Source organism: Bubalus bubalis, chromosome 6 (assembly GCF_019923935.1).
Source record: "Bubalus bubalis isolate 160015118507 breed Murrah chromosome 6, NDDB_SH_1, whole genome shotgun sequence".
NCBI lineage: Eukaryota > Metazoa > Chordata > Mammalia > Artiodactyla > Bovidae > Bubalus > Bubalus bubalis.
Window position 1 is genome coordinate 95,778,733 of NC_059162.1, and position 15,868 is coordinate 95,794,600.

At 41.0% G+C, this 15,868-nt stretch overlaps 1 protein-coding gene across 5 annotated transcripts in view; it reads right to left on the reverse strand.

Annotated features, from left to right (window-relative positions):
- The window catches only part of ELAVL4 (ELAV like RNA binding protein 4), a 91,104-nt gene that overhangs the window by 40,875 nt on the left and 34,361 nt on the right, over window positions 1-15,868 (reverse strand). For all 5 annotated transcript variants that reach the window (XM_044945029.2, XM_044945028.2, XM_006054735.4 and 2 more), the window contains exon 2: window positions 10,735-10,975. In XM_044945029.2, the coding sequence (XP_044800964.1) occupies window positions 10,735-10,975 (241 nt within the window). The remainder of the gene's footprint in view (window positions 1-10,734; window positions 10,976-15,868) is intronic.

The following is a 15,868-nucleotide window of genomic DNA, read 5'->3' on the forward strand; positions in this document are numbered from 1 at the left end:
AGAAAGTATGCGAGTGTGTGTGTGTGTGTGTATGTGTGTGTGTGTGTGTGTGTGTGTGTGTGTTGGGGACTGTAGAGCTCTTGGGTAATGCTCATTTCTTTTGTAGTTAAAGGGTGGTCTGTCTCACTGGGAAGGCTCCGCTGACAGGTGAGGGCCACTGGGGAGAGAAAAGGCAGCTGAGGACTAATTGCAGCTTCCAGGGTCAGTACATGGAAGTGAGGCTGACATTTGTTTTTCCTGTTTATTATCCAGCTCAGGGTCCTGGATGATGGGGAACCTGCCAGAACTCAGTGTAGGAACCCTTACCAGGGAGATGGGCGCAGAGGTCTGATGTTTCTGCATGTCCAACCCTGGGATGTAAAGGGACAGAGTGACTGTGGAGACTCAGAAGCCACCTGTATCTCAGTTCAGGGCAGCAGGCAAGGAAGCCTGCTTCAACTGTCTATACCTTTTATTAATGAAAACAGGGACTCCACTCAGGCAGCTTCTCTGTTGGCTGCCTGCCCCAGCCATAAAACACAAGTCTATCAATCCAACATGGATTTAATTTGAAAAAAAGAAAACTCTATGTATATGACTTCAGGCTTCATACCCCAACCTATAGGATAATTGGCAACAGTCTTCATGATCAGAGGCTCTAGTGAGTGTGGTGGGAAGGGAGCAGGGCTGGGAACCTGGTTACCACTTGAGAATGGGATCAAGGTTGTCATCATCCACATTTCCTTGATGTAAAGAAAACTCAGACTAGGTGGTTTTGGGGAGGTGGTCTGTTACTTCTGAGATGAGTCATCTAGCCACAATTAATTTACAAACTTTATGGCTGGTCTCCTTTTACCATTCTACTGTTTCCCTTCTACCTTGTTTTTTTTAATTATGGCTATTTAAATTTTAGCTCTTTTCTATCTCATAAGTCAATTCAAATTCTTTTTGGTTCAAATGGCATATAAATAAATAAGGCAGAAAGAGGAGGTAGGACAGGAAACAAGCAAAGAAAGGAAAAAAGAGGAAGAAAGGAAAATAAGAAATCAAGAGTTTCTGGTCTTATCTGTAAAGTAAGTATAGACACTGCCGATATTGGGTACTTTAATAGGGTCAGAAGAGGTACTGAGTACAAAAACCTTTGCAAATAAACATGAAAGGCAAATATCAGGGGTTATTAAGTATACCTTTCATGGTCATACTACCAATAAAATTATTTAATCTGATTTAAGATGTTTGTGAAGAGAAGCGGCCATAGGAGTTAGAGTAATTACCCTAATTAGCTGTATTCCACTCAGTGTAGATTGGGCTCTGTCTCACTAGATATCCAACAACAAAACAAGGGCCAAACAGAAAACCAAACTTATAAATCAGTGCAAAACTGAAGTTTTTGGAAAGAGACTCACTAGAGAACATGACTCTGACCTCAGTGAGAAAAACAGTAATTCCCAAATCACCACGAGAAGTCTGCCAAGTCGTCCACCTCCCGTGTTAGGTCAGGTTATTTATTGGCAAAGTAGAAGGAACACAGACTTTGGAGTCTGACAGACTTGGGTTCAAATCTCAGTTTCACAACTTATTAGCTGTGACCTTAGATAAATTACTTAACCATTTTGACCTTATTTCATCAACACAAAGTGAATACTAACTTTACCCCAAAGAGTAGTTCTGACTGTTCTATTCACTATCCCTTGACGATGTCTCTGAAGCTTGGCTCAGCTGTTTTCTCTGTGTCTACTCATCTCGGATAATCTACTCTCTACCAAGTTCAAGGCTCACTTCTATTTGACACTTGCTCTGAGAACCCCAGCCCATGGTGATCTTTTTCTCCTCTGAACACCCATAGCTGATGTTTTATTCATTTTCATTCAGCAACGGCAGAGTAGTAAGGTAACAGAAACACCATAGGCTTTGTATTCTCCAGCTGATTCTTTTTTTTAGAAAATAAATTTATTCATTTTAATTAGAGGCTAATTACTTTACAATATTGTAGTGCTTTTGCCATACACTGACATGAATCCACCACGGGTGTACATGTGTTCCCCATCCTGAACCCCCCTCCCACCTCCCTCCCCATCCTGTCCCTCTGGGTCATCTCAGTGCACCAGCCCTGAGCACCCTGTGTCATGCATCGAACCTGGACTGGCGATCCGTTTCACATATGATAACATACATGTTTCAATGCCATTCTCTCAAATCATCCCACCCTTGCCCTCTCCCACAGAATCCAAAAAACTGTTCTATACACCTGTGTCTCTCTTGTTGTCTCGCATATAGGGTTATCATTACTATCTTTCTAAATTCCATATATATGCATTAGTATGAACTGAATACTGTATTGATGTTTTTCTTTCTGGCTTACTTCACTCTGTATAATAGGCTCCAGTTTCATCCACCTCATTAGAACTGATTCAAATGTATTCTTTTTAATGGCTGAGTAATACTCTATTGTGTATATGTACCACAGCTTTCTTTTCCATTCGTCTGCTGATGGACATCTAGGTTGCTTTCATGTCCTGGCTATTGTAAACAGTGCTGTGCAGCTAACTGATTCTTTTCCTTGGCTTTCTGATCTGTAAAATGGAGATAATACCATGGACCATGCATAACTGGTACAAAGCTTCAATGAGATAACATACATGACGTGTGTGACCGTAGCTGACACACAGTACTGTGTGCATGTGTGCTAAGTCACTTCAGTCGTGTCTGACTCTTTGTGACCCTAGGGCTTTCCTGGTAGCTCAGCTGATAAAGAATCCGCCTGCAATGCAGGAGACCCTGGTTCAGTTCCTGGGTCAGGAAGATACCTGGAGAAGGGCATGGAAACCCACTCCAGTTTTCTTGCCTGGAGCATCTCCATGGACAGAGGAGCCTGGTGGGCTACAGCCCATGGGGTCGCAAAGAATCAGGCACGACTGAGCGACTAAGCACGGACCGTAACCTTCCAGGCTCCTGTGCCCATGGGATTCTCTAGGCAAGAATACTGGAGTGGGTTGCCATGCGCTCCTTGGGGGGATCTAGCACCACCTGGGAAGGCCTGACACACAGCAGGTACCTCATCAAACTGCCAACTTCATTGTTCTGTTATGAATCCTTTTGTGCTCTCTTTCCAGTGAAATTAACAGCAAGGGTCAGGAAAAGCAAGTTTGGGCTTTGGTGAAAAACAAAACAAACATCCCCCACCCAACCACTAGGCCCCTCCTGCACCGCCCCCACCCCCACTGCCCCCTGCCGCCAACACACAGAAAACAGCAAATGTGGCACCACCTTTATGCGTCACATGGGCTCCCAGCCACTCCCAGACCTGCAGACGGCTGTAGGGCCCTGTAATTTGTCCTGACTTCCTCTACTCATTGGCCGTGCTAGAAGCAACATGTGGGCACAAACTACGTCTTATTCTCTTTAGCTTCCTCACAGACTCTGATACAGAATTTAAGAGAATAGAAGGAAAAGATATAACATTTATTTGGTCTGAGGGAGCAGACACTAAATAAATAAAGTTGGCTGATTGAAAATCTTTCACAAATGTAAAAGCCTTATACAACTATATGGTCTCCATCTGAATTTTATCTTTTCTCCAAACTAGAAATATCTTCTCCCATCAAAGCTCAATTTTGGGACTGTAGGAAAAACAAAAAGGCAACTTAAAGATCTTTAGTTCTGACAAGGAATAAAAGACAGGTAACAAAGTTCATCAGTTAAGAGCAGTACGGGGTGGGGTGGAGGAGAATGAAAAAAATCACCACTATCACAGCTCACAGAAGACAAGAAAAAATGATTTTCCCATTAACACATTTCAGAAAGCACTTTCCTCCTACCCTGAAGCTGATGAATTACATTTTTAGATAATGTATGGAAATTTCAGTTAGACATTACCTTCCTGCTTAGTTCCTAGTCTCAATCAACCAGGTCATTCTATAGAGAAAGAGGGAAGAGAAGTGAAGAGAGCGAGAGAGAGAGTGTGTGTGTGTGTGTGTGTGTGTGGTGTGTATGTGTTGGGGGGAGGAGGGGTGGCTGAGTGAACAGGGAATTGGTCTTAGGAACCAAACAGCCAGTTAAAGTACAGAAATAGAAAATCCTTAAAATACGCAGTCCTGATTCACATCCCAGGTAAAAATCCCTTGAGACACCTCTCTTGGGATGTGAGAATATTTTCCTACGGTTATCTGAGTTCAGAAGCAGGACAGAACCATCTGATTTGGAAGGGAAGATGAAGGGAAAGATAGCCAGGGGGCAAAAGGAAACCATACCTGGTCTATAATCCTGCCTATTGCCGTCCTGGGAAAAAAATATGTTGAAAGAAACAGAATGTACCTGCACAAGCTCCACTCAGTTGCCAACCTGTCCTAATTAGAAAGGATGGGAGGTCCCTGATTGCCCTTGATGGGTGTGTAAGAGGCACAATGATTATATGGTTCACGGTTTGCACTTAACGTTTTGGAGTTCTTCAAGTTCCCCTTAATAAAGCAGACCCCTATTCTCCTGTTTTGTAACCCCATTAGTCTGTCAAATCTTCTCCTTAACTAAAAATTTTCCATTCAACCCCCAACAATAATCAATCCTCTCCCCAAGTCAACAACTCAGATTTCTTTTACTCTTCTTTGTGGAATGTGTATAAAATGACTGCAGGGAGGTGATAAATAAAATAATAGATGCAAATCTGCCTGATTTTCCTCTGAATTCAGGAGGCACATTGCACTGTATCAGGTACATTTGCAAAATCAGCAGCAAAATATGCTGATAAATGCTACTATTTCCTCTACCCTTCCCATTGCTAACGCATATCCCTCTGATGTGCATGTAGAAAAGTTCATTTAGCTAATCAATATCTTGGGATTTTCTTGGATCTGCATAATTGAGGCTGGGTTTTAAGTATGCTTAAACTTAAGGCGGCATCCATTTCAACACAGTGCTTGGAAGATAAAGAAAAGGAGAACACAGTGAGGGGTATCTTGTGAAGAGAGAATTTGAAGGTAAGAACCACTCGAAGTCTATTCTTTCTGTTCAGGTAAGCAGTGACCTTACTGGTCACTGGTATTTTTTTTTAATGCATATCATGCTATCTTCCGAGACAAAAGATTTTGAACTCTAATTATATTTTCCCTGTACTAAAAGTTTTCATTCCCTAGGTAATATAAGTTGTGTTGGTTTGCAAGGGGGAGATGTCAGTTTAGTATTTTTAGGGAAACTGGCAGAGATAAACTATAATGGGACAACTCACAATTAGTCAGAGAGCCAAGAGTTCAAGTCCCAGCTCCCCTACTTGGAAGCTAAGTCATCTTGGGTAAATGACTCAACTGCTCCTGAGCCCAAGTTTCTTAGACTGTAAAATGACCGTTTTGGGGATTACATGAAACTTCATTTATTGATCTCAGCCCAATGATCAGCACATAGTAAGCACTCAGTAAACACTGGCTATGATTATGAATCTCCAAGAAGTCCCAATTTACTATTTAAATGAGCGACTATATTTAAAGCTTGTAATATAGTATCCAGAATATGCAGAAGGCACACAAAAACATACAAAAGCTGCTGCTGTTATTTTTCTTTGTCTTTGCTGGATGCTGTCAGAAATTACACCAATAAACTTACCCCAGGGCTGAACTGACATTTCAGAAGTAAATTCAAAGCATTTTTGTACTTTAGGATTTTTTTTTCAGAGCCTTTTTATTGTTTATAATGTTATCTTAGAAGCAAAACAATTAAATTCCCACAGTGTCCCTATTAGTCCAGTTCCTTGTAAATATATGAGGTAACATAAGGTAACCCACAACCCTCACTCGCCTCTCCCTCTTGAACCCAAGAGACTGTATCCTATGTAATACCTCTTGGCCTTGATGCTCTAACAGACACAGCTTCCTCCCAACCCCTAACCCCCCAGCCCCCCACTGCTGTAGTCCAATCCTACCTCCTGAGAGGGAATTATTAGCACTTTCACAAATCCAAGAAAGAACAGAAGTTACCCAGTGTCACTGAATCAACGCTGAGTTGGTTCCTTTAATTAGAGCTGTGATTCTACACACAAAGGCTGTGGCAAAGCATTCACCCTCATGCCTCCAGGAGTGCAGCATCTTTTTTGCCTTGTTCTGCTCTTTCCACTAAATGATAATATTAATTACGCCAAAGTCATATATTATAAAGGAAGAATGAAAAGATGGATTAGAGGTGGGGTTTAGGAAATGTTGTCGTTGTCCATCAGGTGCAACTCTAACTGATAATGTTCTGTGTTTTGGCCCCAGGGCACAGCATGTGGGATCTTAGTTTCCTGGCCAGGAATTGAACCAACACCCCTTGCATTGGAGGCTCTGAATCTTAACCACTGGACTGTGAGGGAAGTCCCTGACTTAATGCTTTCATATGCTTAACTTCACTTGGCAGCACTGCTTCAGTATCAGAGGACTGCGTCTGAGAGGCATGACCTGGCTTTACTTCCTTTGTCCAAAGCACAGAAGAATAAAAAAAGACTTTTGTTCTTAGACTGGAATTTTTGCTCCATTCCTTTTGCTTTTCTTCTGTCTACCTAAATCCTAACCTCATTCTTCAAATGCCACCTCAATAGCTCTAGCTAATGGAGACTTCACCTTTTCTCAACCACCCACAGTCCATATAATCTATTTCATATGCTGGTCACTCCATATATTCAGTTTTATAATGGATAATGTTCATTTTGGACTACCCCATCCTCAAACCCTCACTTCAGAGTTCTCATTTGCCTGAAATGGATAGAAAACTACACTTAAAAACCATACTGCATGGGTACATGAAGAGTGATATCAAGTAAAAATATAACTCTTTTTTTTATCACCATGATGCAAATAATCACACAGTCTAGATAGGCAGATCAAAACTCCTTGCTGTTGTACACTGATTTATTTCTGGGGAATTTTCTTTGTTACTTTCCTCCCTCCTTTCTCTGTTCCTTTTCGAGAGGGGTGATAACAAGAGAGACAATTATAAAGATGCAATTTAGCATTCCAGCTGTGCTCGCTTTAAGATATACTATGAACCACCTAACTATCCTGGTTCAGTCGTATGTTTCCTCCCCTAAAATACTAATCATCTAGGAACCTGGATTCAGAAATGCCATCTCAAAGCCTGAAAAACAAAAAGGCAACAACAACAAAAAAGAACTTAATTCAATTATCCGCAGTCCATGGGAATAACAGAATTTCTACCAGGGGGGTTTGGTGTTCTTTGCCTGAGTTCCTCGGTGGCACGAATCCTTGCAGGACACATGCCATCTTCCTTTCTCTCCAGGAGCAGAGGTGCAGGTGGATGGAGAAAAATAAAGAACATAGCTTCCAGAGCCTCCTTGTGTTCACAGATGCACACAAAAGCAACTTGCAACACACATTTTCTCTCCCCGGTACCTAGATTATCCTGATAAGTGTCCTTTCCCAATTGGAAAAAAGAAAATCTAATATCTCTGAGAAGATAAGTAACAGAGATGTCCAAAACCACCGTAAGGGAATCTTAAACCTGGCATTTTCAGTAAATTTGACTCTCCACTGAAGGCTGAGTTATATCCCCAGAGGATGATAAATATTGTTATCTTTGCCTCTGGTTATACACAGGGGTCTTGTTTTAAGCCATGGTGCATTAGGTAGACTTTGCAGAGTGGAGCAACCGCTGCTCAGAGGAACGCGATGTTTCACTGGGTTATGGGGGAGGCTTAGCATGTATCTTCAGGTAACACAGGCAGGGGTGTCATCACATGCTTCCATGTAAGATCACGCTTTTGGAAACGGGGAGTGAATCCCAGCTCCATCACCTGCTAATAAACCGTGCTGCCACGGTAAGTTACTAAACCTCACTAAGCTTCTGCATCTTCATCTAAGGAAATGTAGGTTGTTCTCAATGTTAAATAAAATAAGGTATGTTCAGTGTCCAGTAAGTACCTGGCCTAGAGTAAGTGCTTGATAAATAATAGCAAGTATGTTCTCGGCTGCATGACACTTAAGTCCATGCCCAAATTCAAATGGAGAATTCATTGACAGCCCACAGCAAGGAGTGAAGCCAGCCTACTGGCAACACCATTAACAGTTTCTCTTTCCCTCTTTCCCTACTTCTTTCCTTCCCTCCCTCCCCACCCTCCTGCACTTTCAGAAGCCAGAACTTTCTAAGGAGATCGATTCCATTCTCTTAGGGAGTGGTTAGGCTGGAAAATCTTAATCTTGAATTCTTATCTTTTTGCCACTTCCCACCCCCTAATCCTCCCACTGGGTATTTAGAACTCCCTGTAAACTTCACAGGATCGAGATGCATTGAGATCTGTAGGAGGTGTTGGAGGAAAAGGGGGGACTGGGATGTTAAAAATCAGGGCAACAAAAATACCTATGATGTCATTTACCCTGACTTCTGAACCACCACCAGAAGCCTTTTAACTTGGCAGGTGTGAAACCTCAGCCTCCCAGCCTGTGTTATCACTTAACCCCAAATGCAGGCCTCAGAGGGTCTTCCATTAGAGAGATCCCCACTCCTTCCCTACCTCCCCACAGTCTATCTCTCTCTCCTTCTCTGACTTTTAGTGTAGCCAATTAAACCTGAACAACGGGTGGATGGAGGAAATATGCTGCATCTATGGAATGGTACAGCAGGGACCAGTTTCACTGTTAATTTAAAATGCTAGAATTAATTAGGTAGTGTAAATGAAGAATTTAATAAGCACTCTTTACAGCCACAAGTTCTACTTTTATTAAACACTGCTACCAAATGAGGGCAAATATCTCTGGTCTCTCTATATTTCCCTGCCTCATTCCCATAAGTTCTCTGCAAATAAAATTCTTTTTCCCCCTGAATTAAAAAATGCATAATTATAAATTTATGCCTGAATTGTATTTCTGCCTTCAACCCATAAGCTTCTTCTTTAAGCTCAGATGCTACTGTATGTCTCTGCTTGTGCTGGAGAGGGTGCTAAACAAGCCCAAGTTGACAATTTTGGTTTTGTATACCAAATTAAAGGCTGTCTTCGAAGCTGTCACTCCTATTCAAATCCACTCAGTGAACTACCAAATTAGCATTCTTTCAGTAAAGGAATCTGCTTGTTTAAACATGTGTCTTTAGAAAACAAAGAACAACACCATGAATCAGTACTTCTGAAAAATCTCACTACACTTCTAAAGGAACTCTTTTGAAAAGGTGCTTAATAATATTCACTAAGATAGCTGGCAGAGTCCCTATTTAGAAGGTAAGGCTATACCAAAAATACATTTTCCATACAGGAGTAGGAGGAAGAATCATATGGTTAACTGGTTTTAATTTGGTTTGAATTATCATCCTATTATATAAAGATTATTCAGGAATCTAAACATTGGCTTTCTGACAGCATAGGCAGTTCTGTCAAAGGATGGATGATCCAGGGCTCTGGGATAAGAACACCAAAGCCGTGGCCCTATTTGGAGACCTTGATAAAATTTCTCTGTTCTAGTCACTCTTCTTGAACCATACTAACTGTACTTATAATAACAACACCCTCCCCCGTTACTGAGAGACTACTATGCAAGAGGCATTGTGCTAGGCAGTATATATCCAGTCTTCCATTTAATCCTCACAAAAAGTCCTTTAAAATAAGTATTATTTTCCAACTTTACAGAAGAGGAAATTATGTTTGGTGAGTTATGTGATTTTTATATGTTGACAATTATTTGAGTTTTATGATTTTTCAAAATAATATATATAGGGGACAAATTGACAAGGGAATCAGAAGAATTGGAGAATATGGCTACATGCACACAAATACACTGTATTCTCTGATTTAAAAATCAAGATAACGTATTTCAATATTTTAAAGTTTCCTTTTTCCTATATAGGCCAGCTGCTCTTCACTTAAACTGTCCAGAGAGAGGGAAATACAAGTCAACATTCAAAAATGATAAATACTCAAAGCTGAGTGTGAATGATTTTAGGAGAGGAGCATCAAAGCATAGCAGCTTCACTGCCATCACGATGTAGTCCAATATTTTTCTAGGAAAACATTCTCACTTCCAGAAAGATTACAGGGAAACGACCCCCAGCCCCAGCCCCAAAGGATTATAGCGTCAGTATCTGGCAGACACGAGGTCCTCAATGAATGACTGTCAATTAGAAAAAAAATCACAACCTAAAGCTTTCAAGTATTGAAGGGTAGGGTATTGTTTTACTTTCCAGTAAAAAGTCTCTGAATTCTCAAAGAGTATCTTCACAACAAACACGTAAAATAAAATTCCTTCATGTAGCATCTCCCTCCCATGACAGAGTAGATTTATTCCAGAATAATCTGCTCTCCTTAAGGCCTATTACTCCCAGGGACAATGGGCAGTTGTGACGACAATAGCGCCCTCTAAAACACTGTCTCAGACACATGGAAGAACGCTGGACACACACAAACCAAATGTTTGAGAGGAAAGGAATAAACAGACAAAAACGAGTACGGGGTTGGGGGCAGAGGGCAGAACTGAGAACTAAAGAACAAAGTGTAGGGGTGGCTGATTAAGAATAAAAGAGGATACAACCAAAGGATTATTTCACATAAAGCAAAGCTGAGGAAGCTCCAAAATCTTTATCTGCTTCCTGGTCCTACCAGTCCGCAATGCGGTTGCATGTAGTATTCACACACATATGCATTTGTGACTGTAACCATGCTATCCTTGAATGCAGGACACAAGCTGCAAACACTCAAAGCCACCACCACACACACGCACTCCTGCCAAGGTCTGCATTTCTAATGGAACAAGGTGGCTGTGAATCCCAAGCCTAGAATAGTGAAGAAGAGCGTACCTGTAATTTTGTCTCTCACGAGTTTGCAGGATTCTATTTCACCAATGCTCCCAAAGAGACTCCTGAATTCCTCCTGGGTCATATTCTGGGGTAAATAGTTGACTATGAGGTTGGTTTTGCTGTCATCTGTGGCTGCCCCTGTCTGCATGGGAGAAGGACAGTTTCTATTGTTGCTGGAGGGTCCATTGCTTGTATTGGATGTCGGGCCATTTGACACCTGAGGCTCCATGGTGCTAATTATCTAAATAAAAATAAAAATATTAAGCCTTTTGATATTTCAAAGACACAAAGTCTCTTTCAAGATTTGATTTTATTTTTTGTAAAGAAAGGGAACAAGATAAAGCAGGATGGAGCAAAAGAGATGGGGTTGTGAACACAGCCAATTTAGAAACATGTTTTTAACCAAAATGTTAAACTCCCCTTGCTATTTTTAGGCCAGCCCATAGATTTTGAACACAGACTAGAATGCAGTGGGAACTCTCCCATTATTTTGTTAATGAAAAGCTAATTCCTGTTTTCATTACACAATCACTCTCAGAAATGTATACTTAAGCCACACCAAATTATAATTAAAATGTAAAGTAATAATCATGATTAAAATTATAGTTCCATTAAAGCTGAAAAAGCTAAACATAGAGGGCTATGCTCACAAGATCAAATACAGTACCTGTTTATTAACTATCTCATAAAGTAAAATGACATTAAATTAAGTGGGGCTGTTTCATATGAGAAGGGTTTAGATTTTCACTGATGCTTAATAATGATCAAACTTTAGATTTCATAAAAGCACGCTGGGGAGCTACAAAGTTATCTAATGATGTTTCTCCCCAGCTACTCTGTTATTGTTTCTCCTGGACCTCAAATAAAATAAAAAAACATGAAGGAAAGTTCTCTCTAGGTCTCTACTTCAAGTCTAGTCCAGCCCCAGATGGTCCTTTCACACATTACTCAAAAAAAGACTTCTATGTATTTAAATAGTTACTTAAAGAAACATTTCCATGAATGTGTTAACTGTTTGAGGCAGCATGCATGGGAATAAAGAGACAAGCCTCAGTCTCTATCCACAAGGAGCTTACAGTCCACAGAGGACATAGAAGGCAAAGGGCTGCAATTGGACAGTGGCCATGTAATGGAGGAGCAATCAAACCTGCTTAAAGGATAGGGGTACTCGGGGAAAGTCCCAAGAAGATGTTGTTAGAATTAGGTTTTACATGAAAAGTAGGTTTAAGCTCATGGAGCTGGTTCATGAAGATGCCTTGTACGGTATGACAAGCACTGAGAATCAGAAAACTGCAGAGCCAGAAAGAAGGCACTTCAGGCAATACAATTCAGTTCAAAACTCTCCTGTTGGAGATGAATTCCAGAGACATCCAGAGATTTCTTTGTCATCACAGGAAAGTGGGGCAGAGTCTAGGCCTGTACCCAGTTTTCCCAGCCCGAATGCAGTCCATCAGTCCCACTTTTCCATTCTATCTGAGCTCCATCCCTTACTCATCCTTTACGGTGTTATTTCCATCTTCTGTGAAATTGAACATCAGCCCCTTGGAAATGGGATCATGCTCTGTCATTCCCTAGTGGTACAACTTTGGGTAAGGGACTTGAACTCTGAGAACCTTAGTGTTCCTCATTTGAAAGAAGAGAAGAACAATGCTGCCTGCTTTGCAATGTGTTAAGAAGAATCTGGTGACAGAATATATGTAAAGTGCCTGAATAGTGGTGGGAACATAACCACAATCATTGATATCCATTAAAGTCATTCTAGGGCTTCCCCTGGTAGCTCAGCTGGTAAGGAATCCACCTGCAATGCAGGAGACCCTGGTTTGATTCTTGGGTGGGGAAGATGCCCTGGAGAAGGGATAGGCTACCCATTCCAGTATTCTTGGGCTTCCCTGGTGGCTCTGCAAGTTACCTGATGTGACTTCTCTCACTGACTTCCCACCAGAAAGGAGTGAGGCATATTCTAACATTCTCTGTGTTTTTTTTATAGACAAGGAAACCCAAGCTTAGCAGATATCTGATTACTAGTAGCTTCCATTATTATTACTATTATTTGGCTGCTCTGAGAAATTTGGGGAGATAAGCCTGTTTATATAATATACATGTAGTAAACTGTACAAGTCTCAAGGGTACAACTCAAGGAATGTTTACAAAATGAACACAACTCACACTCAAGTAACCACCTTTCAGATCATGATACAGAAAATGACCAGCATTCCAGAAGACTTTCTTGTGTCCCCATCCTCATCATTCATACCACCCACCAAGGTAACCACTACTCTGATTTCTAATTCACAGACTTATTTTTTTTTTTTAATTTTATATACATGGAATCACACAAAATGTACCCTTTTATGTCTTTTCACATATTATGTCTGAGTGTCTTTCATGTCTTGAAATATAGAGGTAGGCTGTTCTTCTCCACCTCTGGAGAAAATTGCGTTGTATTAAAATATTATGTTTTATGTGTCTCTTTTACTTCGAAGAACACTGGGTTATTTTTAGTTTTTTTCTTTTTTTTTTAAACTATTATAGATAATGCTGCTATGAGCATTACATACACATCCTATGGTGTACGTAATACATATTTCTGTTGGGAATATTCTTTGGAGTCTATTTTGGGGTTCAGGGGTATTTCTGCTTTAGTAGGTACTGTCTATAGTTTTTCTAAATAGATGTACCAACCGACTCTCCCACTAGCAGAATATGACAGTTCTAGTTGCTGCTCGTCCTCATCAATGTCTAGAGGCTGTTTTTTTTGTTGTTGGTGTTTTTGTTTTGTTTTGCTTTTTGCTTATTTGCTCATCTGAATCATAGTGTTATAGTAAGAAGGGAATAAGTTTTAAGAGTTTTAGCTGACTTAAAACTCTAGTTCTACTACTTTATTAGCTCTGTGATCTCAGGCAATTGGGCTCTTGGGCCTGTTTTCTCTTTATAAACCAGAATAACACCACCGTGCAGGGTTCTTTATATATGTAAGATGCCTAGAACATAAAGTGGCTAGAAGCATCGTAACTATTACTCCTCATTATGCCCTACATGGATAAGCTTTGCTCTAATTGCTTCTTCTTCTGATAATCACAACTGGGAACTGAAACCAAAAGAAAGAAAAGAAGTCTCAAGAGCAATCAGGGAAACAAGGCAGATGAAGGAAGGTGGGAAGCGTCTAAGATTCTTTGCCATCATGTAGGTAACTAAGTGGCTTCACTTATCACATCAAAACTTTCAGGACAACTGTGGGATTGTGTTAGGCTGGTCCAGAGAGCAAGGAGAAAGTAAAGGGCTCTGTAGAGGAATCTTAAATCAAGCTCTCCTCAGCAGTGATTAAAAAAAAAAAAATGCACCCAGTAACTCCTATGCAGATGCTCTGCCCTTGAGGCAAGGGTCCAGGAAAGAATCAGGGCGTTGTGCTCAGGGGAGGGATCATGCTAATGGAGATGATGTTTTAGAACGTCATCACAACTCCTGGCTGGGAGGTAGGTTTCTGCTCTGCCAAGCCATCGGCCTCCTGGGTCTGTGCAGTGCCTCCCTTTGCTGTGTTGTCTCACTGCTTCACTGAGTCAGGTGTCCAGGCAACAAGCCTAAGGAGCACCACCAACTCAACAAGGAACTTGAAAAATAGAATTTATCCAGTTCAGGAGGCTCGACCGGCAGAACCACAGAGCTGCCCAACAGCTACATTTTGATTTAGTGGCAAAAAAATCAGTCCCACAATCTACAGAATGCCTTCCCTGCACCACCAAGGTTCCTACTCAAACACCTGAGAAATATCCTGCAGTAAGGCAGTATTTAGAGTATCAGTGATGGAGCAGGACAAATGTAAGTCATACCTAGGCACGCTGAGATGCTGTGGGACCAAGACTGTAACAGGTCATCTGACAGCTGTGTTCATTCTTAATTCACTGGATGCTTGACTCACAGACACATGTCGTGAAAGCCAGTACTTGTCCCCGTGAATATTTCACAGGTCTCCCTGCTTCAGAAAGGCCTAAGAAGTATCAAGTCTGCAGCAAAGAAATTTCAGTTCCCCAATAAGTCTTCTGGATCTCCTTACATCCTGTGTGGATTTCCTAATTTATGTTGACTCCTGGAGCTGAGCCCCATCTGTGCATCAGACAATCCTACCCTAACTGGGGTCCAAACCTCTGAAAAGGAACCATGAAATACAATGTTCAGTACTGAGCTCCTTTCATCGAACAAACCTATAAATCAGGTCAAGTCATTCCCATCTCGTGGAGATGGAGCTCTCTTTACTCTGCACACACACTGCACAGTTATCCTTTTGTGGGCTCAGAAGGAACTGAGGGAAATATACATATGCGCACACACAGTTTTCTCAATAAAAGCGTACAGTTTTAAAGCTGAGAAACATTTGCAAATGTGTTAATATACATTGTGTAATAAGACCCCTTGCTGGTCTTAATGACGCATCCCAGGATGCAAGACAGGCTTAAAAAAAGAATCAGAAATGTAAAATGTCAGACTGAAATCTGACACACAAGAGAACCAAGAGCATTACTTGGAAAATAAGAGAAGCTGCCAGGGTGTAAATGTATGGAGTATGAAACTACGGCATTTTAAGGTCACATCCTAGACCTTACAGAGAGGACACCTGCAATCTCAACTTGGGAAAAAGATCAGAGGTAAACATGTGTGTTCGTGGGAAGCTATCCTCCAATAAATTCAGAAGCTGGCTTGACGAAATCAGAATGCTTGCTTCCCCAGGGTAACACCTTTGATATTCTAACAGCACAATTTTCACTGCAAGTAAATATATCAGTTACTTAAGTGTGCGTATGTACTTTAATGAAGGATTCTGTGTGGGTCTCACAGCCAACTTCGTAGCTGACCAGGTTCCAACCCCCTGACTCGCCTTCCTTCTCTCTTCTGAACGGCAATTAAGAACAGAATTACAGTCAGCATCCAGAAGAGAGCCTTGAGGAGGTTCAGTTGACTTCAAACTCTAATGGTTACACAAAGCACTGCATTAAATCTTTTATGTTCCCATGATGTATTTTAAGAAACATTATACAGGCAGAAAATTTCAGGGATAAACTATTAAAGCAGTGCACAATAACGCAGGCACTCAAATCTTGTCACTGTCAATGTCGATGGTTTGAATGACTAATTACTCACA